Raw genomic sequence first — 27,146 nt, forward strand, 5'->3', positions numbered from 1 at the left:
GAAACGCGGCACGCTGGCCGCGCCCCCGTCCTCCGCTGGGAGCCCCTGATTGGGTCCCCCGCGATCTGCCCTCTGCAGCCCGCTCCCCTCCGGGGAAGCGAGCTCTGCCGAGAGCCGGCTGCCCATCCCCTGACCAAGATTTAAAACGGTCAAGTTTTGTTCCGGAGACCCCCATGACTTTAGCTTCGCTGCCGGGAGGAAAGCCGACCTGCGATTTGGGAGTTTGAGGAGCTGGTCTTGAACTTGGTGAGTTTTGCTTTAAGGTCTCTTTGAAATTAAGCTGGGCTTGAAAGTGGGGCTGGGTGAATCTCTCCCCCAGCGTCCCACTGCATTCTTAAAACGAACCGCTGTCGCGAAGCTGTATGCTGCAGATTAGAGTTTCCTTCTTTTGTCACTGAGGCCCCCAGAAGCTCGAAGCGTTAAGTGGTGTGACAAGAGATCAAGTCTAGCCTGCCCTTAGACCTCTTGCTCTGAAAAGGAAAATAAGGTGCTCAGAGAACTGCAACTCAGTCAAAACTTATCTCCCGCAGATGAGTAAACCTTTGCATGTTCTGAACGAATGGATCGCCTGTCTAACAAATTCTACCTCCTAATGCAAACTGTACGGAGACCAGTTGTTTCATATGGAATTAATATATGTGATCAATCGTACCATTTTAAAAAATGCTCTGCATCCCACCGCATCCTAGCAGGGGCCCAGGCCCCTGGTGGGTGGAAATGTAGTCTTCTCTTCCGGATCACTAAATGTGGTAAGTTCTAGCCCGCTCGGCGGGGATAAATCTCAACTCCCCGCCTGGTTTGTTCTTTGTGAGGGGAGCCTGACTCCCTCGGTCCGCAGCGGAGGGCTCCGGACCGCCCGGCCTCCGCCCCGCCCCTGCCCGGCCTGGCCGCCTCGCCGCGCCTCTCCGCAGGAGCAATTCCCGGGCTGCAGGATAGGAGACTCGGAGTCTGTTCCGCCTCCTCGGCGAGGTATCCAGGGCCGAGAGGGGAAGAGAGTAGCGAGGAGGTGAAGGCACGCGCGTTCGCACGGTGGCTCAGGTTGGAATGCGCGCTGGGGCCGGGGAGGTACGGCTGGAGCAGACACTGGTCCGGAGCGCGCACGGCCCGGCGTCGGGAAGCTGGGGCCGCCCTACCCGCCGCGGGTCAGGGCTGCGCACAGCCTGAGAGCGCGGTGGGGAAGGAGGCGCGTTCCCTCTCCGGAGCGCCTTTGTTTGCTCGGGCCTGCGGGCGGGCGTTTGGCGACCGTGACCCTGGGCCGAGCCTCCACCCAGGTGAAGCAGGTAGACTGGGGGCCCCAGAGCTACGGCGGGGTGAAGTGTCCCGGGGCCGGGCGGGGTCCCCTTTCCTCGGAGCTTCCGCGAGGCGGCCGCTGCGCCGCGATGCCGAAACCGGCCGGAGAGCAGCGAGTTCTGCGGGCCTCCGTTTCCGGCCGGTGGCCCCCAACCTTGCAGCCACACCTAGGCTGCAGGGGTGAATTCGGGTCGAAATCCTGTGTCGTGCTGGGAGTTGGGAAACCGCCAGACTAGGGAAGCTTTCGGTGTTACTGGCTGGGGAAATGGAGACAAGGAAGTAGGCAGGCGGGGAAACTGGAAAAAGAGACCTCTTTCTAAGTGGGGAGGTCTTTGCCACTCTTTCCTTCGACTCTGCTGAATTTTATTTTGCATCCTGAAGTGACAGAGTAAATTGCTTACTCAGATATCACTTACATAGGTCCAGAGTAGGAACTTTTCATCCGACTCTGACTACACACCTTATATTTTTCTTTCCCAGGGTTGGTTTTCATAGTTTATGGGTCATGTTAAAGGGACACCAAAGTTGTAATAGCTCCGTGGCTGGTGGCGGCTTGGAGCTAATATTTAGGGTAATTCTCTCATGCAGGTACATCCATTAGAACTGGATTTGTTCCTTTGTGCCTTTATTTTGGGAAACTTTGCCTAGTCCCTATGGGGGAAGGAAGAAGGGTGTGAGAAGCTGAAACTGACCCAGAAAAGGATGATTGAAGGTAGTTGTATTCAGTGGTGGCGCTGAAAAGATCCCATCCTGAACTTTCTGAAAGGGGGATTGGTGATTAGCACCTGAGGTTTTAACTTTCTCAAAAGATACTTATGGTAGATTTTATATCCTGTGACGGGGGGGGGGGCGGGGGTGGAGAGGGGGAGAGCTGCTTTTTGGAGTCAACTCCAAAAATATGTCTCCATTAAATACTTAAAATGATTCTCCCCTTTCCCTCACCTTCTCTCTCTCTCCCATCCCCTCTCCCACAGGCACTCTCCTTGAGTGTTTACTGAGCACCCTCTGAGGAAGAGGGTGACTCAGTCTGACTAATCTCAGCCCTCCAGATGCTCACCGTGACACCTGAAGATAGGAATGAGTGTTGTGACAGGGAGAGTTCAAGCTGAAGCTCAGAGAGGCTGTTTCTGAGGAAGTGAGAAATGAGTGACGTTTAGGAGGCATAGATGATATTGCACACAAATGCTTTGACCGCACACAAATGCTTTGGCTGCACACACATAAACACACCCATGCACAAACACAAACCATCAGAAGGTGGAGAAGAGTTTTCAACATAAGGTGCAGGCTTTAGCAAGGAAAAATGTCACATTATATTTCATTAAAAGAGATCAAATTTCCCTTTTATAAAAGACTGATTCAAATGAGATTGTAAGAAAAGGAAATAACTTTCAAATTCTCAAATATAGAACAGCTTGAATAATAACTCTTGGGTTTTGAAATGGGTCATCTTTTAAAATGGGTCACTTTGGCTAGAATCAATGTACTCGGTGACTTTCAAATTGTCAAGGTCGAGTTCTTTCTGAGGACCAACTGCACTAGATAGAGTCTGCATAACAGACATGGGATGTGGTAGAAAGAAACTGGGAAAAATTCAGAAGGAAATAATTTCTTCTCAAAGTAACAAAATGTATCCTGTCTCTTTGGAATGTTATATATACTCAACTGAATAAATCTTAGCTTTGCATTTTATGGCACATTATACCTTTTGGGGAATATTTCCATAGCCATTATTTTATTCCATTGTGGAATAATCTTGTGAGGAGACGTATACATTGTATCTATGTTCCAGAAGTTGAGGAACAGCAAATTATTACAAGAGCCCTGCTATTAGACATAGAATCTCTGCCAGCAAAGATTTAGCCAGAAGTGTAACTCTAGAATATTTTTTTTACAGTTTGCATATATAAAAGAGATATAAGAATTCATATATAAAGATAAGCAACTTGATCAGGTGAGATGTAAACTTTGAATAAACAAAATTGATTTTTTTTTTTGCATTTTAATGCTAGAAATTCAGAGGCTGGCTTTGACCAGTAACTTATTTATCTTCCACAGTGAACGTTTTAACACTAGAAGCCAGTTTTGTTTTGTTTTTTTTAACAGAAAGGAATGTTCTACCAAGTCTGCAGGCAATAAGCCCCCTAAATTCCAAGTTCAGAGCACTATTACCCAGCTTAAGATTCCCTGAAATTTCATATTTTGTCTCTTTTATTCCTTTTCTGCACCTCTTTTGACAACTTTTTGGTTGTGCTCTAAGCAAAGTAAGTTAAAAAGATGACAACTCAGGTTACCCTCTCCATAATTTACAGGGCCTTACTTTTGGCTATCATTTGAAATGTATTTTTAAGTGCTTGTGGGAACAATATTGTTCTTTCCTGTAAAGCATAATGGAAGACCATGTTCAGTCAATTAGGAATGATACCTTTGTTCTCAGTCACAACAATATTTGAGATGTATTAGTGGCCCTTAGCAATCAAATCAGTATTTCAAAAAACTCATATTTAATAAATATTTTTGAGGGCTTCCCTGGTGGCGCAGTGGTTGAGAATCCGCCTGCCGATGCAGGGGACACGGGTTCGTGCCCCGGTCTGGGAGGATCCCACATGCCGTGGAGCGGCTGGGCCCGTGAGCCATGGCTGCTGAGCCTGCGCTCCGCAATGGGAGAGGCCACAACAGTGAGAGGCCCGCGTACCACAAAAAAAAAATAAATAAATATTTTTGAGAAGAATATTAAGAGTATAGCTCATCACTTTGAAAGGAAAATAATCCATAAAGAATATCAGCCATCTATTAACTAAACCATCATGGTAAAGATGCATCAACAATTTCGAGAGAAAGGAAATTAGCATATATCAAACCCGTGATCTGAACCACATTTTGTCAATAAATCTTCTCAAATGATCCTCAGAAAACACTGTTGGTACAAGGTTTAGAGACAAATCAAGCTCAGGTGATTAGTAAATAGAAACAGCAGAATATAAATTACTTTTGTTCACATTCTAAAACTCTTGCTTTTTCTACTCTCTTGCCCCCATCAGGTCCAGATTCAAGGTTGCACCGGAACATTTTCTTACTCTGTTAGGGGATCTACACTGGAAACATCTCTGAAGCCCTCTCAGCATCCCGTCTGTGGCCTACTACATAGTATGTGATAAATTAATATTTGTTGAATGAATTAAACGTAGGTATTACCTACTTTCAGGGCTGTGCAGCATAATGCCTGGGATAGGGCAGGTGCTTAAATGGTAGTTAACTTATAATAAATGTTGATCAGCTGAGACAGAAATGTGTTATAATTATCTCTTATGTTTTAGACCTTTATTTTTTTATACTCTGAACCCACAATCAAATGTGTCCAGAACGGGACATATGAACTGCCATTGGACAACAAGCTAATGTGCATAGCTTATATAACAGGTTTATACCAGGTTATACTGTCATCCTATTTTGAAATCACTATTTTTCATATCATAATTTGACCTCAGCTGTGTACGACTCCTCTCCTTTTATTTCATCCAATACTTATTCATTGAATACTTGCTTAAAACATACTGAGTCCTATATGTTTTACTCTCTTCTCCTTCCCTCCTTCTTACTTTTTTCTTTACCTCCTTCTACCACTTTGAATCTCCACCCTTAAATTCCGCAATCTTCCTTGTGCAGGAAAGACTTTATGTACCCAAAGGACCCAGACTTACACGGTCACTTTTGCCCATTGTCTAGTGCTACTGAGATCAAGAAAAGGAAGGAGGGTAACTTGAGATGGAAGGCTAGGAAAAGGGTATGTTACAAAGAAAATAAGAACAAGCTCTGGCGAAATGCAGGTGGTAGCAAAACATAAATGACTCCAAACTTTAGACAGTGAAGCAAATCTTTTGCCTTGGGTTGCTTCTCTTGGTTCTGCCCTACCTGCTTCCCTGTCCTCCCATCCTGCTGGGAGCTCCAGGAAGAGCAACTGTGCCAGTGCCAGGAAAGGCAGGTGAGGAGCTCAGGGACAGGGCTGTAACTGATCAGCTGCTTCTGAGCTGCCACAGGGTCTGGAATTTATGGAGGTTACATGGTTAACCCCATGTCTCAGTGCCTCCATTTCTTCTGCAAAATGGGGAGATAATTTCTCCCTCATAGGTTGTTGTGAGATTTAAAGAGTTACTATATATGTAAAGCATTCTGAACAGAGCCTGGTGCACAGTAAACACACCAAGTTAGTAACTGTTGCTAGACTGGGCATAAGGAGAAGTTTGTTCCTTAAGTAGGCAAGAACAAAACTGTTAAGAATTGTATTTAAAGAGCAAGCAGCCCGGTAAACCCAAACAAATATGCCTCAAGAATGAATACAGAAGTCCACGCTTAGAAAAGCAAGTGCTTGACCTTTCTGAGACCCTCTTTATATTTCAGCTTTTCTGTTTGTTTCAAATTCTGTATAATCAAACTGGTTACTGGGAAATTTTAGCAACTTTTAATATAATTCCTCTGAAATATAACATACTCTATAATCCCTCTGTCACCAGTTTCCTTAGTGCTTATCTTTATTTAGAGCCTGTCTTTACTTGTTTGGTCATTTTGTATTTCCCTGTCTTTATTTTTCCCATAACCAGCAAACAGAAATCGACACCCATGTTTAACTTATAAAGAAACATATAACTTAGTTTATATAAGTGGGGAGCAATACATTTTATAACCAGCTTTTCCCACTGTCCCATATCCATGCTTGCAGAGTTGAAATTTAAAGTCTTTGGACTAACACTGGATCAAGGACTAACTCTAAAAATGTATTCTTTGTGGAGGGATAACAGTTCCAAATGGCTTGTAATCTTTGCCCATGGCCTGAACTAAAGTTTCATAGCTAGTCACAGCCACAAAACACCTAAAGATAGCTGTTGAGTGGAATTTGTCATTTTTTACAGCCTTATATTGGAAATTTGATTAAAGAATAAATTATAAGTGAGAGAATATCTAATTTTTCCCACTTAAAATGTGAGTTGTAAATTCACATTTCATGTTGCTTCCTTCCTTCTTGAGCAAATAGAAGGGGAAATAGTGCTAAACAGTAACCAGTTGGGTTTCTCAGCACCAATTACTACAACTAATTTACTAAGAAAAAAATCTATGAAGATCAAATTATAGCCTTTCCAGTAAATTCAGGGCTTTTTATTCCTGGTTTCTTTAACATGGCAGTTTGGCTCCTGAGGATTGATTCTAGCTATATTTAATAGGGAATAGATGATCAGAACAAGCCAGGAAAAAGAATACTTGGAATGTAGAACAAAATACAACATAAAGATGGGAGAGATAATGTTATCTTTCTTTCCTTTGAGCTATGCCTGGAAATGAACCAAAAATTGTGTCTCACATGGGACTTTAAGTCATGAAAGCTTAAGCATAAAAGTATCAAGTATTGAGGCTTTTAAAAAAAATCTGTGACTTACTGGAGGAGCATCATTAGTCTGTAGTCATACTTTTATCACTTTAATATTTTGTGCCCCAAACGACTGCCTCACTTGCCTCTCCCTTACCCTCCCCTGACAGTGGTCAGTGTGCTTTATAGAGGGAATGGAGAGGGCTGGCCAGCCTGGGAATTCCTGAAGAGGAAGCACATGTGGAATGAGATGGTGAGAATGTGTGTGATGTCTTTTCCTTTCTCTATGAGGCAGGAGGGGAAGTCATCAGCTAAGAGGAGGAGGACAGGCCTTGGGAGAGGGGGAACGATGTAGCATGGCTGGTGAAGAGCCTGAAAGAGGGAGAAGGTCCAGGACAAGTGGAGGACAGCCACACAGCCTTGAGTACTCTGCCCACAGCTGGGTATCGCCATTTGTGGTGATGCTGTCTGCCTGGTGCATTGTTTCTCCAGCAGCCCGCAGGTATTGTAGAGAAGACAGGAATGACAAGGTCTGGGGTTGCTGGGGTGGAAGGCCAGGAACCAGGGAGAGGAGGGCAGAGGTGCCAGGTGATCCTGCATCTGAGACAGGGAGGCAGCTAAAAGAAAGATCAGGAGATGGCTGGCTGGACCCGGGGTGTTAGGGGGCAGGCGGGGGGTGCAGAGGATTCCAGGTGAATATTTAGAGATTGTGGCCAAAGAGAAAGTGGACTGGAATTTGAAATTTCAGAAGAAACGCAGTTCTAAGTGAAGCCACATAAATGACTTTCTTGCTGGTAAGTTGTCTTGAGTGTGTGGGAAGTAACGTGAACAAAATGGCACCTACACCATAAAACAAGGGTTCCTTAGGCTTCTGAGTGTTGTATGTCTACTAAGATGTAGAAATATCGTTTCCCAAGGTTGGATGTTGTTAATACATTACAATGATGGCCAGAAACAGTGGTCAATAAACAAAGGCGTGGACACAAAAATATATGCATTTTTGAATTCAAACCCACTGGTTTCTCTAGTTAACATTACTCAGCCTTCAGGTCTAGATTCAGTGCTGCTTCTCCTCCTGGAAGATGCCTTCCCTAACTCCACCCAACCCCACCTTGAGAGCCCCCTGCGCTCCCAGCACAGCTCTGTTTGCTCCACGTCTGTCTTCCCACTCGAGCGCCAGGACTAGCCTTTACGTCCTGCCTTCCGACTGTCTCCATCTTAATTTTCTTTGTTACCCCATCTTAATTTTCTGATGAACCAGCCCTTTAAGATTGTTCCTGTTTTCTCTTACTCCTCCCTCTTCTCCTTCCCCAGAGTTTACTGTTCCAGGCCTCTGTTCAGCTCCCCCACTGGAGAGCTCACCCATGTTCATAGCCTCCATCGTCTTTACACGCAGGGTGCCCACCGGACCTTCAGTCCTGTCTACCTCCAGGCTCAGATTACCTACTGGACTTCTCTACCTACTGTCTCTCCAACATCTCAGTCAACGCAGCCTAAAACCAAACATGTCCCCTCCTCACTCCTAATTCAGGAGACCAGTTTTCCCTCTTTTGTCAGGAATGCTTGAAACTAGGTTTCTCTCCTCTCCTTTACTCCCTTACTTGTCACTCATCACATACCACTGGGGTTTTGTTTTCCTTGAGAGGGTCTTCTTTATTCCTTCCTTCCCTCCCCACTTCTACCATCCTAGACTAGACCCTCCTTTCCTCCTTCTGCTTCAGTACGAGGCCCTGATATAACCAGTGTCCAATCTCCAGGCATCCTGCATCCATCCTGCATACAATTGCCAGATTTTTGCATAAAGTTTAATAAATATTGACAAGGGAGTTACCACTAAAAACAAAAAGGGAAACTTCTGGGACTTTCTGCCCTGGGCACTCACTGGCTTCTCTGCCTTATTTTCAAGGTTCTCCATAAGTACACCCCAACCTCTTGCTTTCAAACACATGCTCAAGTATTTGCCATATTTTGTTTCTTTCCTTTCTTGCCTGAAACAGACTGCTTGTCCTTCTGCAGCTACCTAAATCCTGTTCATCCTCAGCCCCTTCTGATCCAACTGTCACTGATCTCTACTCCTGGGGACACTCCTATTGTGCCTGGAGTTGGTATGACCCAGATTAGTGCCAACACACTGTACCTTACTGTGACATCCCCGTTGCTGTCTGGGGGAACTGTGTTTTCACATGGGCACCATGAGTCTTGTCTCAACTAGATTGTAGGTGCTTTCAGAGCAGAGACCAGAAAATACGACTTCATGACTCCCACTGTGCCTGGCATATTTCCATAGCAAATACTCAGACACTTAGAGGATTGATTGAAAAACTGGACACAGGTTGTTTAACTTGAACTTAAAATGCCGACCTCATCATCTTGATTAAAATGTCAAAATTTACAGCAGATTTTGCATAATATTTTAGGATCACAAAAGTAGACTCAACAAAGAAATGGGTTGACAGCAGGAGTGAAGTAGAAAAAAATCAGGGTTCATTTTGGGAAACTTGTAGCCTCTAGATGCACTAATTATTTTTGTTTTTGTTCTTTTTAATTAGAAAAGTTTAAGGAGCTCTCTTGTGAAGAAATATTCTTGAGTGGCTGAGAGGCACAGCTCCCAGACCGAAAAGTATTTGGGGTGGGGTCTGCTACCTTCTTTTCTGATGTTCCTACTCAACTTCTGTTCTTATTCTTCTGACTACTTCTATTAGGAAAGAGAATACTAAGAATATCTGTTCCTTCTCAATCCAGATAGAAGCAAACCCAAGTTATATTCCAAATATCTGCATATTTTCCTCTAACCAGCTCTTTGTCTTGTTCTCTCAGCAGGCTCTGAAGTCATCTGTAATTTTTATATCCCCTCCATAACAATACTTTGATCCTTGCCCCCAGCTTGCAAATTAAGTCACCACAGCAGAGTGCAGTGAGGGGTGCCGGAGGTTATACAATAAATCGGGCCCCAAACCGGGTAGCCTTGGTTCCAACCTGTTGATTGGTCACCCAACCGCACTGCAGGCACAAAGGAAGTTGCACCACAGCATTCTGTTGTGGATGGTGGCTGAGCTCACATTCATTATTGGGATCGCTTTGTTTCCTGTTAGGCCTAGCATTTTCTTTCTCCAGGTCAGGGAGGCCCGTTGGGCTTCTCTACAGCCCCCAACCCAGCACTTTGAATACACAGGCTAGAGTATGTGCTTTAGAGAAGCTTTATGACTGTGTGAACCAGAGGGTGGGCCTTGATTGCCTGTGTGTGGTCTCCATCAGCAAAGCCAGGGCTGGGGCAATGTTATTTAGTTGTAACAAATGAATTTAGACCATGGAGGTGTTTTTGCTTTTGGTTGGAAAAGGCCGCGCCAGTGACTAAGTTCACTTTGGAGGAGTTGGGGTGTTCTTTTGTTATAAGAGAAGCTGGGTCCTCTAAAAGAGCCATTTACTGTTCCTAGGTCTTCCCCTCATCACATCAACACTATCAGGGAGACTTGGTTATGACTGACGTAAACAGTGCCTCCAACAATTCAAGGAGCTGCGGGTGGAGAAACCATGTCTTAGAACTTCACACACTGTGCTGAGCCTAAAGAAGTAGCGTGGGTTGTTGGCTTTGTGACAAGTTCTTTTTCATTTTTAAGAAAACAGTTGTGATTCTTAGAGGCCAATTGGGAATAACTGAAGAAATGTAGGAAAAGGAGGTAAATACATACATGGCGGGGTAGGGAGGGGACAAAACGAATGTTATGGGCTGGCTGCTTGGCTGTAGTAGCAATGTTAGCAGCAACACTCCACCCGGACGAGTAATAGACCCCATTCATGGGAGAGAGACTAGGGCCTCTGAGCGCAGTGTGCGAGTGGGTGCTGGCGGAGTTGGGCTGGTGGGCTGATTGTCTAGCAAGAAGCTCCAGGTTGTAAACAACTGTGAATAGGTGCAAAGCAAGTTGCCCTTGGAACACTACTGAGTGCAGCTGCTCAGAAATGGGAAGCTAGTTTTGCCTGTGGTTCCAAAGGTTACTCTCCTCTTTGTTTCCTTCCCAGGATCTCTTGGAATAGAAACAGCAGATTAGTTTCAATTGAGAATTTTCTTAGACTTCTTCAACACTTATGCTGTCTTAAAATCTGCCATTAGGGATTCCCTGTTACTTCGCATTAAGCCTCCAGTTCTTTCAGTATGTATCGTGGAAGAAGCAGAAGGGGGTTTTGGCCTTCAGAGATGGACCTTATCTAAGTGAGCACTGTTAAGACGGAGAGGGAGTGCCCCACTCCCCCCAAGCCAGTGAAATTGATTGTGCCAAGTGTAGGCAGATGCCATCATCAGAAATGGATGCTTCCTGCTGTCCTTCACCCTACCCTAGAGCATTTGGTCCACCATGACCAGCCAAACTAAGGTGGAAATTACCAACGTTGATCTAGCCCTTAGAATAGTATTCCTCACCTTTTTTGACAGTAAAGCACAATAAAAATGCATTTTACTTTACAACCCTAAAGGTATATCACACAACACTGAAAGTTTCACAAAACATAACTTAAACTTACTACTTTCAAAGCACTCTGCCGTTCTCTATTCTGTTCTTCCTTTTTCTTTTCTTTCTTTCTTTTTTTTTTTTTTTTAAAGCTGTTTGTGGCTTCCAAAGTGGTGCTAGCAGTTTAAAAATCTCTACTCTTGGGGGTAAGATGCCTGTGCTGATTATCTCTAGACAAGGTCTCACTGAGGCTTGGTTCTAATCTCCTGTCCTCCTTGGACTTTTCGCATGCTTGGCTTTTGCAGTTATCACCCTCATGTGGAGTAATCCTGGGGGGATGTGAAAGGCCTGAAGTCAAGAAGGAATTCCCACAGCCCAGGTTAGGCTGGTACTGCCTGGTGCTCTCAGTGTGTGCAACTGTTTTTTTTTATCAGGGGCAAAGGGTAGGGGACTTGAGGATGAGGTCTTTGGGCACAAAAGCAAAGCCCTTGCCCCGGGACTTGTGATGTGGGCTCAGCTACTCCGCCAGCCTGGGCATCCTGGAATCTGCATTGTCCTTTCCCTGTCAGTCTGTTGAAAGCCCAGGAGACTGATGTGTCAAGCCTGAGGGGAGAGCCTGCTTCTTTCTCCAGGCAAAAAGTTGTATCTTAACTGTGGTAAGCACTGGGGACAGAATCCTCGAGGAAGGGTGGTGCTGTCTCCTAGTGGTAGGAGGAAAGGGAGGACACATGGCAGGCAATGGTGGCAGGGACCTCATCTGAGGTGGTACCTGGCTGGGCATCCTGACCCCAGTTCTTCCCAAGTGACCAGCTGTTTGAGTGACAGGTGGCTCCACCCCCAGCATGGTTCTTTGCACCAGCGTTCAGAGAACGCCTACTAGGTGTCAGGTACTGACATGGATGCTGAAGTAGGGTATCTACTACATCTATCTCATGCCTATGTCAGAGTTCACAGTGTAATTGGGTGGAGACAGTTAAATAAAAAATCTCAGTACAAGAAGATGGATGTAAGAAGGTGTTGTGGCTACAAGAGCCAGGAAGGACATGGAAGCAACCTAAATGTCCATCAACAGATGAGTGGATAAAGGAGATGTTGTACATATATACAATGGAATATTACTCAGCCATAAAAAAGAATGAAATAATGCCATTTGCAGCAACATGGACGGACCTAGAGATTGTCATCCTGAGTGAAGTAAGTCAGACAGAGGAAGACAAATATGTAATATCACTTACATGTGGAATCTAAAAAAATGGTACAAATGAACTTACTTACAAAACAGAAATGGAGTCAAAGATGCAGAAAACAAACTTATGGTTAGCAGGGGGGAAAAGGGGGGAGGGATAAATTGGGAGATTGGGATTGACATATACACACTACTATATATAAAATACATAACTAATAAGAAACTTCTTATATATATATATATATATATATATATATATATATATATGTATATGTATATGTATAGCACAGAGAACTCTTACTCAATACTCTGTAATGGCCTATATGGGAAAAGAATCTAAAAGAATGGATATATGTGTATGTACAACTGATTCATTGCTGTACAGCAGAAACTAACACAACATTGTAAATCAACTATACTCCAATAAAAATTTTTGAAAAAAAAGAAGAAAAAAGAAGGTGTTATGGCAGTACAGGTAAGAGCAGGGGGCCCAATTCAGACTTCCCAGAAGCGGATGCCTGTAGAATTTAGTTAGGACTAGTAGACTTCCTTTAGCAAGGGGAGTGGGGGCTAACAGGCCACAGGACTGCTGGTGCAAAGGCTGGTGTGCGTGAAATAGCAAGGGTGTCTGAGCTTTCAGCCAATAATTTGGTATTGTCAACTAGTGGAGAGCATCTGAAGGGGTTTCAAGAGCTCAGATAGTCTCATGGTTAGATCTGAGTTTTAGAAAGGTCACTCTGTGGGGAGGATGGGTTAGCCAGAGATCTTTCAGTCAGCTGTACTGGTCTGGCTGAGAAATGAAGATGACATGAAAGGGTGAAGAGAGGTTTAGAAGAAGCAATTCACAGGATTAAATAATTAGATATGGAAGAGGAGGGAAAGGAGGACTTTCAGATTTCTGGCACAGACACAGGAAGTGCAGTCAGACACAAAGAAAAAATGGAAACAGATTTTAGGGGAAAAGACAGTAGAAATGGCATTTGAGTACCCCCATGTGCAGGTAATTATCTACCTTCCTCTATCTATACATCTATGTATGTTCCCATTTAAGACTTCAAATTAAGCAGTGTTATTGGAATTTTTTTAGATTTCTGGGTTAGATGCATGATAAAGTACAACATACAGTAAGTGGCTGAGCCAGCACTGGTGTTCAAATTGCCTGACTACAAAGACAGTGCTTGTTGGTTATAATCCTGTGGCTTCCCAGTTTTGAACATGTTAAATTTGAGGTGCCTGTGGAGTTTCCAAATGGAAAAGTACAGAAAGAAGATGACTGTACAGAAAAGTCACTTTAGTTAGAGAGAGTTTGGACTATGCTTTTGAGAAGCATATCTCAACTCCTTGATTATGAACCTTGATTTGAAAAAAAAAAATTTTTACTCCTATTCCTGCCTTGTCTGGGGCAAGCTTTAATGGATTTTTACTATTAGGAACTTCCTTTTCATTCAGTATTGTTCCCTGAACTATACAGCTGCTTTCATCCTGACCATATTCCAAGTCAATAGATTCATTGATACACCCATTTGAGAAATTGGAACTTTAAGTATATAAGATGATAGACATACTGGATGCTTTTTTTTTTAAGATTGAGAAGAGAAAAGGGTCTCTGTATTCTGAACAAGAAGATGGTAGAGAGTGGTTCTTTCCCTTTCCCTGGATTCCTCTGAAAAAATAAACAGCTGTATGCCTCCACTCAACACCAGCTGCCCCATCACCTTTTGTCCAGATCAGTCAGGTTACATATTGTTTTTAAGGAATTAAGAGTAGTCTGTTTCTTTTTGGTAACTCAGTAACCTATTCACTTGTCATTTTTTCTCTTCCTAAATCTAATAGGTTGCACTTAACTTTCACAAAAAGGAGTACACAGAATAGCTGCTGCGTAAGGCCAATCCCGAACTTAATGAAGGATGTCAGAGTGGAAGCATTCTGATGTGCCAGTGTCCTCATTCTGCAGTGTGTTTCGTTTTCTCCCCTTTCCGAAAAAAATGGTATTAAAATATTTTGTGAAATAAGAAGCTCCTTTTACATTTTTAATGACCAACATGGATATCTGTCCTACAGAATACAAAGTCCTATGGTCTTGAAGAAGGAAGCACCCATTTAAAACTGACCCTAAATAAAAACAGACTGAATGGACGTCAGAATGTTTGTTAGTGGCAGGAGAGTTAAAAAATGGCAATTTATTCAGTTATTTGCCACTTGTTTTGTACTAAGCCTCATGTTCTGGATATCGATTGATAACCACATCGTGAGCCATATGAAGTCCTACTCTTACAGATACCTCATAAATAGCTACGACTTTGTGAATGATAGCCTGTCTCTTAAGCGCAGCGAGGATGGGGCTCCTCGCTACCAGTACTTGATTAACCATGAGGAGAAGTGTCAAACACAAGACGTCCTGCTCTTACTGTTTGTAAAGACTGCTCCTGAAAACTACAATCGCCGTTCTGCCATTAGGAAAACATGGGGCAACGAGAAGTATGTTCGCTCTCAACTTAACGCCAACATTAAAACTCTGTTTGTCTTAGGAACACCTTCTGACCCACTGACAAGAGAAAGACTTCAGAAAAGACTGGTTTGGGAAGATCAGATGTACAATGATATAATTCAGCAAGGCTTTGCTGATTCTTTCTATAATCTTACTCTTAAATTTCTTCTGCAGTTCAGTTGGGCAAATAGGTTTTGTCCACATGCCAAATTCCTTATGACTGCTGATGATGACATATTTATTCACATGCCAAATCTTATTGAATACCTTCAAAGTTTAGAACGAATTGGTGTTCAAGACTTTTGGATTGGTCGTGTTCATCGTGGTGCCCCTCCCGTCAGGGACAAAAGCAGCAAATACTATGTCTCCTATGAAATGTACCAGTGGCCGGCTTACCCTGATTATACTGCAGGAGCCGCCTACGTGATCTCTGGTGATGTAGCCGCCAAAGTCTATGAGGCATCACAGACACTTAACTCTAGTCTTTACATAGATGATGTGTTCATGGGCCTCTGTGCCAATAAAATAGGGATAGTACCACAATACCATGTGTTTTTCTCCGGGGAAGGTAAAACTCCTTATCATCCCTGCATCTATGAAAAAATGATGACATCTCATGGGCATGTAGAAGACCTTCAGGACCTTTGGAAGGATGCCACAGACCCAAGAGTAAAAATGATTTCAAAAGGTTTCTTTGGTCAAATATACTGCAGAATCATTAAGATAATCCTCCTTTGCAAACTGACCTATGTGGATACGTATCCGTGTAGGGCTGCCTTTGCCTAATAGTACTTGAATGTTGTATGTTTTCACTGTCACTGAGCCAGATGTGGATGAAAAACCTTTAAATGTTTGTCTATACCATAAGTGAAATGAATATGAAGAACAAAGAAATATTTTGAAAGCCCAGTCTATCAGAATGTTTCTTTGATTCTAGAAGCCCTTCAATATAACTTATCTACTTCATTGCCTAAATTCATATCAAGGAATTTATATTTAGACAAGGTTTATGAAAACAAAACTAAAGGGAATTTCAAGTTCTCACTACCACGTGTATATTAGAGGTGTAGAGAAGTTATTAAGGTGCCTAGGTGTTAGAATAACTGCTTTTGGAAAATACCAAGTAAGTGTATAGTACAACATTTCAAAGAAATGGATATATTGTTAGACCAGGTATAGAAGTTTATTTTGATTAAAAAGCACTTGATGGAGTTGGTGGAGGCAGGAGAGGATTGGCATAGAAGAAAGTACATGAATCTGGTAAAAGAAAGTTTCCTCTTCTTCAGAGGAGATTTAGGAAAATGTACACAATTTCTTTATAAACTGCCAAATCACTTACTGTCACATCCATGTAGCTATTTTACCTGGATAGTGTTGGAGTCATTTTAAATATATTCATATCTTTTTTCAAAGTAATGTGAAATTTGAGAAGTCATTAGTTCTGCCCTAACTAGTACTTTATTATGGTTCTTTTTGATTATTAGAAAGTGACACAAAACATGGACAGTGTCTTACTCATGGGGTCCTTCTCTAGAGAGAAATCACTGTTAATTCAAATAAGTTGATTTTAATTTAACGAATTTTTCAACTGGTTTTAAAATATTCAATATGGGTCTATTTTTAAGGCAGCTATTTCAGTATAGTTTACATAGAGGAATATAATAATGAAGAAGAATTCAAAAGGAAAGATAGAACATTGAAAGCCTCTTTTCTCCATAATTTATAAAATAAAAGTTTTACTGTCTAAATTGTATTGATTACTAAAATTAGCCCACCCCTCTCCAGCAGGGTCTCATAAACCACAGTACTTTATTCTGAGTTCAGCTTTTAAAATTGAGAGTATTAAACATCAAATTGAAGCTGTACCATTTTTTAAAAATCTACTCTTTCATCTACAACAACTGTCAGAGGTTATCTTCAACTTATAAATATTTCCAACTTCAAAGTAGAATGAAAGTGATAGAAAAGTCACCAGAATGAGATTTAAAGCATTTGTAAAGCTGTATGTTTCTTGTAATCAAAGAGATATGGCTGAGATCCAATAGTGCATTACATTTATTTTACAGAGCAGGATAAAAATGTGGTTATGATGCAAACAACCTCCCCTCACTACAGAAAGAACTAGGTGATGTCTGTTGTTAGGGGGGATTATATGAAAGCCAAAATAGTGACTTCACCAAAAGCAGGTGAACTGATTATAAACCCTTTGTCTGCAGAGGCTCCTGTTAGGGAAAACTAAGATGTATCACTTAATAAGATGTCTGAAACATGCAAAAAAACTAAAAAAGAATTCTCAGTATATGCAACTGGATGATGATATGTATAATCTGTTGCAGGTAGCTCCTCAATGTTTACAGAAATTTTTTGTTAATTTTTTTCTATTTTGAGAATTGAAGCTTGTTTACATTGATTGCTCAGATAATTTAAAATTTTTAACTCATGTCAAACTATGGTATCAAACATTCTAGTTTTTAGTTACTTTCAGAGTAGGTTCAGGGTTTTTCGATCATTACAGTTTTAATTTTCTGACCAATTAAAAAAACTGTAGAGACCAAAAGCACATTTTGACAAGGCAGGTTTATAATTAATTTTTATTAGTTGATCCTTTAATAACCATTTGCCTTTTGGCCATATATATGCCCTGTGTATCTATACTTGTAACTGTTTAAATTTGCCATTGGTTGAAAACATCAATGTCTCTCTGGCCATCAAAATGATCTTGTTTACAGCAATAACTTTTGTGAAACAGTTATTTATTTGCGAAAGAGGTCCCCTCAATTGTGTTCATCTTTTTATTTTTGCTTAAAATAGAATGAAACAGTTAAATATGAAGGAAATATGAAGGCACTTCCTTTTTTTAATAAGAAGGAAATTGCTAGACTCTTCCTTCGTCAGATTTAAAGTACTGAGAAGAATAATTGTAAATAAAGGATTCCAACCTTTTAAAAAGGAAGGAAAAAACTTTTTGGTGCTCCAGTGCAAGGCTGTGTTTTAAAAATCATCAATAAAGGGAAAATAAACTCTTAACCTGGATGGTCAATTGATAGTTATACACAGTGTTATTGCTAAAAGTTTTTACCTCTTGGTTGGTTTGCGTCTTTTTTCCATATTATTAATTTTATACCAAAATGTTAAATATTTATATTATTTGAATTTTGCTCTTATATGGCAAAAGAGGGTTTTTAAAAATAAATCTATGATTTCCAATAAACAACTTGAAAATTGTCAACAGATGTGTATTTTCGCAAAGGTTTTTAAACTCCTGTGTGAACACCACTTGTTTATATAATCAACTAGTTCTGTTTAATGTCAGAGAGGTCTGTAGTACATGACCGTAATCCTATTTCCTGTTCAGACTTGCTGCTGTGCCCATGATAGATTATTGTGTCCTCTGCATTGTAGAGCCATCTAAAATGCTTCTTTTGTTTGTTGAAAGATTTATGCTGGAATGTCTAAGTGGGGGAATTCTTTCCTAATAGATTGTTCAGGAAAAGATGAAATAAGAACCTATCTATAGCCATAGTGCCTTAAGACACCATTTGAAAGGTCATATTTTCCTTTTATTTGATATCATTAGCTATCCAACAGTTGATTCAAATTTAGCCCTAGTCTCTTAATGTTAGGAATATTCTTAGGCCTGCTCTGCAGTGTTTGGTGTTTCAGTATATCTGTACATAGTATGTGCTCATCTGCTTTTCACCTGATTCTGGCTTGATTCTTAGCATAGTACATGGTGTGATTCAATCTATATATTTTTTAAAACCTGGAAGCATCTGAATTATTTGGTTGTAGTAGAACTTTTACTTGCAAGGCATGGCTGAGGTGTTTGTAGTTGGGACTAAAATGATGATTACTCAGAAGGTTAAGTTGACCTATTTTGGGGACTTTAATTGAATACCACAGCTACAGTGAGAATCAGACAGGGTTACTCAGTCTTCTGTAATAATGAGAGAAATGTTAGGTGTCTCCTTGACTCTGCTTTCCCTGCAGTGACTGCATTCTGCTGTTGGACTAGCCTCAGTCGCAGCTTTCATTATGATGTTCCTTTGCTCCAGATCTCAAAGGCTCCTTACTGCCCCAGCATCAAATCTAATCTCTTCTATCTGGTTTTCAAGGCCTTATCTAATCTTCTTTAACCCCTTCATTCCCTGTAGCTTTATTTTTCCCACTGCTGCTATTACCCATCACAGATCTCATTTATGACCTTACCTTGCATAAATTGGTTTCGCTTGCCAGGAACACTGTTTCTCCTGAAGCTGCTGAAATCTTGGATTTACAACCCTACCTTTGCTCCTCCATTAAGCATCTCCTCCCCTCCCTCTAAAATATATATTTAATCAAATATTTTATTGTGCCACCTAGGAATCATTTCATGTGTTTTTTCCTAGTTAAAATATAAGTTATGAAGGTAGGGACTATGCACAGTGCTGTCACATAGTGCTTAGAATCATTATTTTTTCCAAATATAATAAAATAATGTTATTCTGGCAAGCCATCCAAAAATGAAAAGAGATTAATTATTCAGAACCCTTAATGGATATTATCTGGTATAACATTTTACCTGCACTATTTAAAAGCTTATAATTTATTCAACAAAATCTGAATGCTTACTATGTGCCAAGCATATTGTACCTATCAACTCTAGCCCAACAAATTTGTATTAGTTATACATAAAAACTCAAACCTATAAAATCAAAAATGAATAAGGAAATATAGGTTAAACTGTTGCAGCAAAGATGGTGATCTTATAGTATTTATTCAAAGCTGGCGGTAGAACTAAAACAGTAGTCTTATAGATTCTCCTGTCTCCTTAATCCACTGGCTAATTTTGCCTTTTCTCAAAGTTCTTTTGCAAGAATCTTAGATATTTTTGTTTCATTAAATGCTGTAACTTCTCCCATTTGCATTTCTCATTAGAAGTATGATTTAATCATTTCCTGTAAATTAATACAATAATTCATCAGCTAACATAAAGGATTTATTATAAGAATTATAAAATTACAATTATAAAAGTAGTATGGTTGTAGTAATAGAAAAGTCCCCAATGATATACTGTCACTTAAAGAAAACAACAGAATACATTGCCAGGTGGTGCTTTTCAGACATAACCCAACTAAATACACTTTCAGATATGCTGAACTGGGCCATTTACTATAACTCAAAGGTATATTTCAACCGGTAAGAGCCCACATGTTTCCTTGAGTACACCTTAAAGTGAAAGACTAGGAAGTAATCTAATTAAACTAATATTGGCTTTACTCAAGGGGCAAATTCCTAAAGATGTTTGTTCATTCATTCTACAGGCATTTTTTTGGAGGCCTGCTAAGAGCTAAACATGATAGACCCTTGGGATAAAAGCAGCTCATAAATGAATAAGTCAAATGGTGTGGGTAAAACAATGTGACAAAGGCTAGAATAGAGGTAATGATGGGGATTCTGAGTACAAGGAAAATTTTCTAAAAAATGAATTTCATGGGCTTCCCTGGTGGCGCAGTGGTTGAGAATCCGCCTGCCGATGCAGGGGACACGGGTTCGTGCCCCGGTCCGGGAAGATCCCACATGCCGCGGAGCGGCTGGGCCCGTGAGCCATGGCCGCTGAGCCTGCGCGTCCGGAGCCTGTGCTCCGCAATGGGAGAGGCCACAACAGCGAGAGGCCCGTGTACCACAAGAAAAAAAAAGAATTTCATGCTTTTGGTCTTAACTGCCATAATTTAGGCTTTCTGATCTGCAGAGCATTCACATGCATGCAAACACCTTGCTGTAGGCCAAAAATAGCATTACATTTGTATAAATTGTGTTTATGGGGAACCTATATCCTTTAAGTGCTTTAAAACCAATAATTCAATCAATATTAGCAATAGCTTTTCATACTATTTTCTTGATAATACACTGTTTTTAAAAACTGAGTATCTTGGGAAGCCTGGTTTATGAGATGCCATTTTCAGCTCTTGCTTGTTGCTTTTATGAGATTCATGAGTTTTGTTCTCTGGTACACAATGAAGGTTAGTATACAGAATAAATATGTGATTTTATCTAGGAAAGATAAGTGATGAGATTTAAAACAGAGCATACCCTACCCTCCTCCCCCATTACCCCTACCCCTCTAAAGGGTTAAAATGACTTCTACAAAGAGATGTGCAATCTTACCTGCTGGGGGAAAGATTTTTGGAACTGTCAAGTTGCTCTGGCTCAGGGTTCTCCCCATCATGACTGCTTTCAAGTATTTCTTCATTCTGAAGTGAAAGAAATTTTGGTAACATCATCTATTTGGGGGAGGAGGGCTCTTACTATTTTTTTCTATTCCTAAATGTCTTTGTTTTGTTGTTGTTTTTAATTTTCTAGATAAGCAACATATTTAGTTTCTCATCTTTCTCCTTTCTTTCTTGGGTTATCCTCAACCACTCTGGATCTTTTACAGTTTCCCCTTCAGGCTTCCTTCAGGAACATAAAAAACTCATTCACAAAAGCAGGTATCCTTTTTCCTTAATAATGAAGGGACTATTAACATTGTACTCTTCCCCCTTCCCTGCTGATTCACAAAAATGATTCAGAGTTTGCTACAAGGAACAGCAAAGGGATCATTTGATTCAATGTTTTTTTTTTTTCTGAGTAAGAAATCAATGTCTGGAGAAGTTGTGGCCTGCCCAAGCCCAGAGAGAGAGCTAGACAGAGAGGAGCTAAGTCCAGGGTCCACTTTCACAGGCTTGTAATCACAAGTCCGTTGCATCACACTGCCTTCTTAGGCCACTGCACAGTGGTCACCAGTGCTGGCTTAAAGCCAGCTGGTGGTCGGAAGCCCTGCTCCACTGTGTGCCACCACTGAGACCTTGGGGGGTGGGGAGGAATCCAAGAGGGGCCAAAAGGAGGGAGGAGACGCCAGCCCTACTCTGTCCTGCCAACCTCTCAGAAACCCTCATGCTGGGACCCATCTTGGCTGAGAGATGCATGTGCCACCAGGAAAGACCCTGAGTCAGACCAAATATGGGCCAAGCAAGATGACTGGCTAGAGACAACCTGGAAAGCTAACCCCATTACCATAAAACCTAAGACTGTAAGCCGTGTGACAGAGCAGTTCTCCTGGGTTCTCTTACCCTACTGCTCTCCGCCCGGGTGCCCCTTCCCAATAAAGTCTTTTTTTTTTTTTTAAACATCTTTATTGGAGTATAATTGCTTTACAATGGTGTGTTTCTGCTTTATAACAAAGTGAATCATCTATACATATACATACATCCCCCTATCTCCTCCCTCTTGCATCTCCCTATTCCACCCCTCAGGTGGTCACAAAGCACTGAGCTGATCTCCCTGTGTTATACAGCTGCTTCCCACTAGCTATCTATTTTACATTTGGTAGTGTATATATGTCCATGCTAATAAAGTCTTTTGCTTTGTCAGTAAATGTGTCTCCTTGGACAATTCATTTCCGAGTGTTAGACAACAGCCCACTCTCGGGCCCTGATAGGGGACCCCCTTCTGTAACAGTACTATATGCCGCATAGGGTTGCAGGTCTTTTTCAGAACACTGGGCAGACTTCCCTGGCAGTTGAGTGGTTAAGACTCTGCACTTCCAATGCAGGCGGCACGGGTTCGATCCCTGGTTGGGGAACTAAGATCCAACATGCCAGACAACATGGCAAAAAATTAAAAAAAAAAAAAAGAGTAACACTAGGCATTTAATTCTCACAAAGAGGCAAGACTCCCACTCAATTTACTTTCAAGAAAATATCATTTTAACCAGGAAGTGAATTTGTATATCATATTGGTAGCAACGGGAGTATTATAAGGGTATTAACCAATAAGGAACAAGTAGATAGCCAGCATTTGAATTCTTCCTGCCTGCTAGGTTCTGTTTAAATGAGTTATTTTACATTCTCACAAAAGGGAGTATAGATTTAGAAATACTTTTGCAAATACTTGCAAAAGTATTATTAAGGGAAATTTAATGAATAAAGATTCCTTGTAGATTAGAGCTAAAAGTTGGACGATGAGCTTTTCCCAGATTCAGATGAACAGATAGGAAGAACCTTGCAAAACAGGTGAGAGTTACAGGCTGCTCAGTTAGTTGTAGACAATGCAAGAGAGCCCTCTCCCTGTATTAACAGAGAGCAGTCAAGGTAAGTCAAGGCTTTCATTATTCACAATGCAGACCACAGAGACAGCAATTTAAAAGTGTTCAGTGTATGAAAGAAAACCATGGATTTTCTATCTTTTCATAGATGTCTTCCCAAATCTGGTATCATATCCAGAAAGCCAGCTAACAAATAAAGGAGGATTTGGGATACTAGTTTTGTTAATTTAAATTAGCTCTAAAATACATGAGCAATCTTACATTCAGGTTCATATTTTTTCTTTTAAAATAGAATATCATTTCAATAAGAATCTAAATTTTTAGTTCCCTCTCTTAACTATATTTGACCAGAGACTAGAATATATTTTTCATTTCAGTCAATATACAGAAGTAAATACCAGTCCCTGGATTCAAACCAATCTAGGTATTTTCACTACACTACCAAAGCTCTTTCTTCACATTTTCTATGTAAAGTTGAACTAATTACTATGGCAGTTAATGTTACATTGCATCCCTTTCTAGTTCCTCCTCTGTGATGTTACTGTGGCAGAAATACTCACTGGACTTTGAGCTCCAGCCTTATTCATCTTTGAATCCACAACATGCAATACCTTCAGAAAGAGTAACTACCATTATTAACAAAACTCTCTCTCACTGTAAAACTTGCTTATGCTTGTGAAATGAATGGTGCTCCTTCCAACTCCATTGATGTATTGTTAGGATGGTGGATTGTAGAGTCTCTTATTTCATGACAACCTAGTATAGTGATGGAAAAATAACAATGACTTAAGGTGCAGGTATGGGCTTTATCATTTTATACAGAATGATAACCTCCCTCTAATTTATAGACTTTGTCATGCATGAGATGACCTCATGGGCTTGCTGAAATGCTTAGGCATGGACTTGGTCATGTCAACCCATATTCTTGTGGCCACATGTCAGACAGTTGGTGTCAGGGTGGAGGGAAAGTCCTCTGTCAATCAAGTTTGATGGAATACAACACCCATATTTTTGAGAATGTATGGGAAGGATCCACAGCAGATCTGGGGACTGTTTTAATAAGAGCTGGCAGTTAACTGCACTGTATACCAGTGTTTTGCTAAGGTTTAGATGGATTAGTTCTGGTGAAGTGGCTTTAAAAACTGACCACAACCCCCAGGAAAAATGTTTACATAATAATACTTATACACATATACTGTGATTTATAATAAGAAATATATATTTGGTCTTCATCCTGTTTCTGGCACAGAGCTCCTAAAACCCTTTAAATTTCTTGTGATAGAGTGTCTTGATATTTATAACAAACCCCTTTCAACCACACCTGAGTTTATGTTAATGAGGTAACTATTAGGAAGCACCTACAGCCAGCCAGTCTCTCAGAAGCACAGGTGACAACCTGGGTTTGCAACTGGCCTCTGAAGGGGCATGGGAGCAGTCTTATGAGGCTGAGCCCTCAATGTTTGGCATCTGATGCTATCTCCAAGTAGACAGTACAGAATTAATTGTTTGTTGGTGTTGGGGAAAAAATATACAACAGATGTACGTACAACTGAAAAATGTTTGTGTGATTTTGTTATGGGATACATTCTATTTTTAAATTCTATCCCATTCCCTTCTGTTTATTTATTTTTTAAAAATGCTGGTGAACCCACCAAACTGAGTTCACTATCACCATTGTGACCTGTAATTTGAAAACCTCTTAAAAAGTGAAAAGAATGCGAACTGAGGTGTGAGAGGTAAATCTGGGTGGGAATTCCTGGCTTACTTTTAAAGAAGTGGCCTTGGGTAGCACCTTAGTTCTCTATCAGTAAAATAGGTGTATTACATCTACATCAGAAGGTTTTTGTGGTAATTAGAGATAATGTATTAAAATGCTTAGCACAAAGAAAAGAATAAATGACATTTATGGTTGGCTCTTTAATATCTACTGTGTGGGGATTAAAATAGGTAATTATGTAAAGCACTCAACATGCTGACCTTCAGTAATTGCTGGATAGTTGCTACTGGACCCCGTATTTCTCACTAGCTGGGAGATGTTGGCTGTCACTTAATCTCCCTGGGCATCCATTTCCTTCTGTGTAAAATGAGGGAGATGTTTCATTTGACTATGAAATGTTTCTCTGCTTATAATATAAAATACCAAAATAAGTGCTATTGCTTTCAATTTTGAGATGAAAGCTCAATTGTAGCCAGAGTACTTTTGGGAAAATTTTAAATTAAGCTTCCTGAAAGCTCTAGGAGGAAGAGAACATATTCAAATAAATGCTTGCTTTTTTCAAATATTGGTCCTTTGATTCAAATAATGGACCGAGAAAACTGACAGCAGACCAACCCACCAATTGCTGCTTTATTTCTTTGTTAGATGAGCCTCAGTGAATTATACAGTGAGGTGATTTTAAAGCAGAGCACTAAGTTTCTTGTGAAATCATATCCTATTTCCCTTCAGTCACCCTGCCTTGGGGATGTCCCAGGGCACCAAAGAAGGGATTTTCTTAGTCAACTGCTTTAAAAGGGAACCAATCCATAAAATATTCTGTTGGGAGGCCAATCAGGTGGGAGACTCCCTCCTCCTGTACGTTCCTTTTATTCTGAAGAAAAAGGGTGGCATTGAAGGCAGGCAGGCTGGCAGCTGCTCCAGGCCCAGCGTCACTCCCTGACCCCCAACTCCACCCTAGCCTCTCTCTGGTTTCAAAATGACACCAACCCACATGCAGGTTTTCTAGGATCACCTTTAATGATGACTTCCTGTATCTTCTCAGCAACATAGAATCTGTTTTGTCTCCCCATATTTTGAAGAAAGACATATTTTCAAAATTTGAAAAAAAAAACCAGGTGAAGTGCCAAAACTGAAGGAATTTTTTGTAAAAAAAAAATTTATTTCAATTTCTCTGAAGAATCTATCTTTTTTAAACTTATATTTTAAAAATTGTCAGGAGGTAATTTTCAATTGATTATTAACATTTTTTTTCTTCCCCAAAGGAGAGAGAGCAACATTTGAAACAATCAAATTTTTCCCTCAAGTTAGGTGATTTCCCTTTATGATTTTTGGAATGATTGGAGAGCAATTTCAGCTCCAACTCTTTTAAAGAGATGGTATCTGGTAATTTAAGGTAAAAGTGTGATTTATTATATTATCACATTTCTTAAAAAGGAAAGCTGCTAGACCTAATTCTGAGAGAGAAGAGGTAAGACAGATAAGGAGCTGAACCACCCTCTTCATTTAAAGCATGAAGAGTGATCATTGAAAGAAGCGTTTAAGGTTATTAAGTCTTTTCTGGGATTGTAAATTAATTATGAAAACCTGAGAAAGTAAAAGAGGTATGACAAGTAAGAATCACTGAATAATTATAGAATGGCACAGCTTAGAGGAGGAGAGCAGGAAGGAAAGGAAAGGAAAGGAAACTTCTCCAAAGGTCAGTCACCTCCAGCCTCAGTCTAGGGTGGCCTTAGAGACACTCTGTCTCCCAGAGTGAAAAATATCAGCCTTGGGAAAGAGTAGCCTCCCCTCTCCATTGCGGGTACTGCCAAGAAAGGGGAAACCCCACCCCCTGATTTCTGAGATTCAGTGGGTTCTGATGTGGAGAATAGGAAGGACTTCTGAAGAACAGGAACCACCTAGAGAATCTATCCTTCAAGTGAATTCCTACCCGGCTGGTCTGTCCTATTTGCTCCCTCTCGTTGGCCTTTTTCCAGCACATCTTTTCGTACACTTCACTGGCATTGCCTGAAGAAGCCACTACCTAAAGATTCCTTTAGATAATAGGGCAGTCAGTCCGTTTTAAAAGATGGCAAGTATTTGCAGGAGGGTTGAGGGGCTGTCAGTCACTCAGCCATGCATTGCTGTGAACTAGCTCATTCAGATTTCTCCCCCTTCTAGTCCAGATCGGCTGCATTGGGAGGAGACTTCCAAGAGGGAGGGGAGGGGTGGTGAGGTAAGAGGAAGGTTTTAGGACGTTGAAGCCCTTTGGAGGGCTTGAGGAGACGGGCCTAACTGGTCCTGAAGCTTTGTGGAAAGGGGAAACGACTAGGGAAAGATAAGGAAATGGGTCCCTGATAAAAACTTTACAAAATTTTTCCAGTGTCTCTTTTATCTAAGATCTTGAGTTTTGCAGCTAGACTTGTTAGTAATTAGTTCAATATTCTTACTGGAATGGCGGACTCTGGGAGGGCTCACGCCAAGGAGTACTTCCCAGAACTTCTGCTGCCAGTGTCCTTGTCCCCAGAGTGAGCCACAGCCACCGCCCACCTCTGCAGGAGACCCTCCAACACTAGCAGCGAGATGGCTTAAAGATGGCGGAAGAGTAAGACGCGGAGAT

The 27,146-nt window shown here is 41.1% G+C and overlaps 2 protein-coding genes across 6 annotated transcripts in view; one reads left to right on the forward strand and one right to left on the reverse strand.

The window, feature by feature from the left end:
- MCF2L2 (MCF.2 cell line derived transforming sequence-like 2) overlaps positions 1-27,146 on the reverse strand; it is a 239,805-nt gene that overhangs the window by 66,435 nt on the left and 146,224 nt on the right. For all 4 annotated transcript variants that reach the window (XM_067034104.1, XM_067034103.1, XM_067034105.1 and 1 more), the window contains one exon: positions 20,913-20,998. In XM_067034104.1, coding sequence (XP_066890205.1) covers positions 20,913-20,998 — 86 coding nt within the window. The remainder of the gene's footprint in view (positions 1-20,912; positions 20,999-27,146) is intronic.
- Positions 121-17,989, forward strand: B3GNT5 (UDP-GlcNAc:betaGal beta-1,3-N-acetylglucosaminyltransferase 5). Of its 2 annotated transcripts, none has more exons than XM_059064544.2 (3): positions 121-246; positions 4,332-4,437; positions 14,111-17,989. In XM_059064544.2, exon 3 carries the CDS (start codon positions 14,409-14,411, stop codon positions 15,549-15,551), a length of 1,143 nt encoding a protein of 380 aa, XP_058920527.1. In that variant the 5' UTR covers positions 121-246; positions 4,332-4,437; positions 14,111-14,408; the 3' UTR covers positions 15,552-17,989. The 2 variants fall into 2 exon arrangements, with proteins under 2 accessions (XP_058920527.1, XP_066890209.1); XM_067034108.1 differs by lacking the exon at positions 121-246 and adding an exon at positions 891-1,038.

This window comes from Kogia breviceps, chromosome 5, assembly GCF_026419965.1.
Source record: "Kogia breviceps isolate mKogBre1 chromosome 5, mKogBre1 haplotype 1, whole genome shotgun sequence".
Taxonomy (NCBI): domain Eukaryota; kingdom Metazoa; phylum Chordata; class Mammalia; order Artiodactyla; family Physeteridae; genus Kogia; species Kogia breviceps.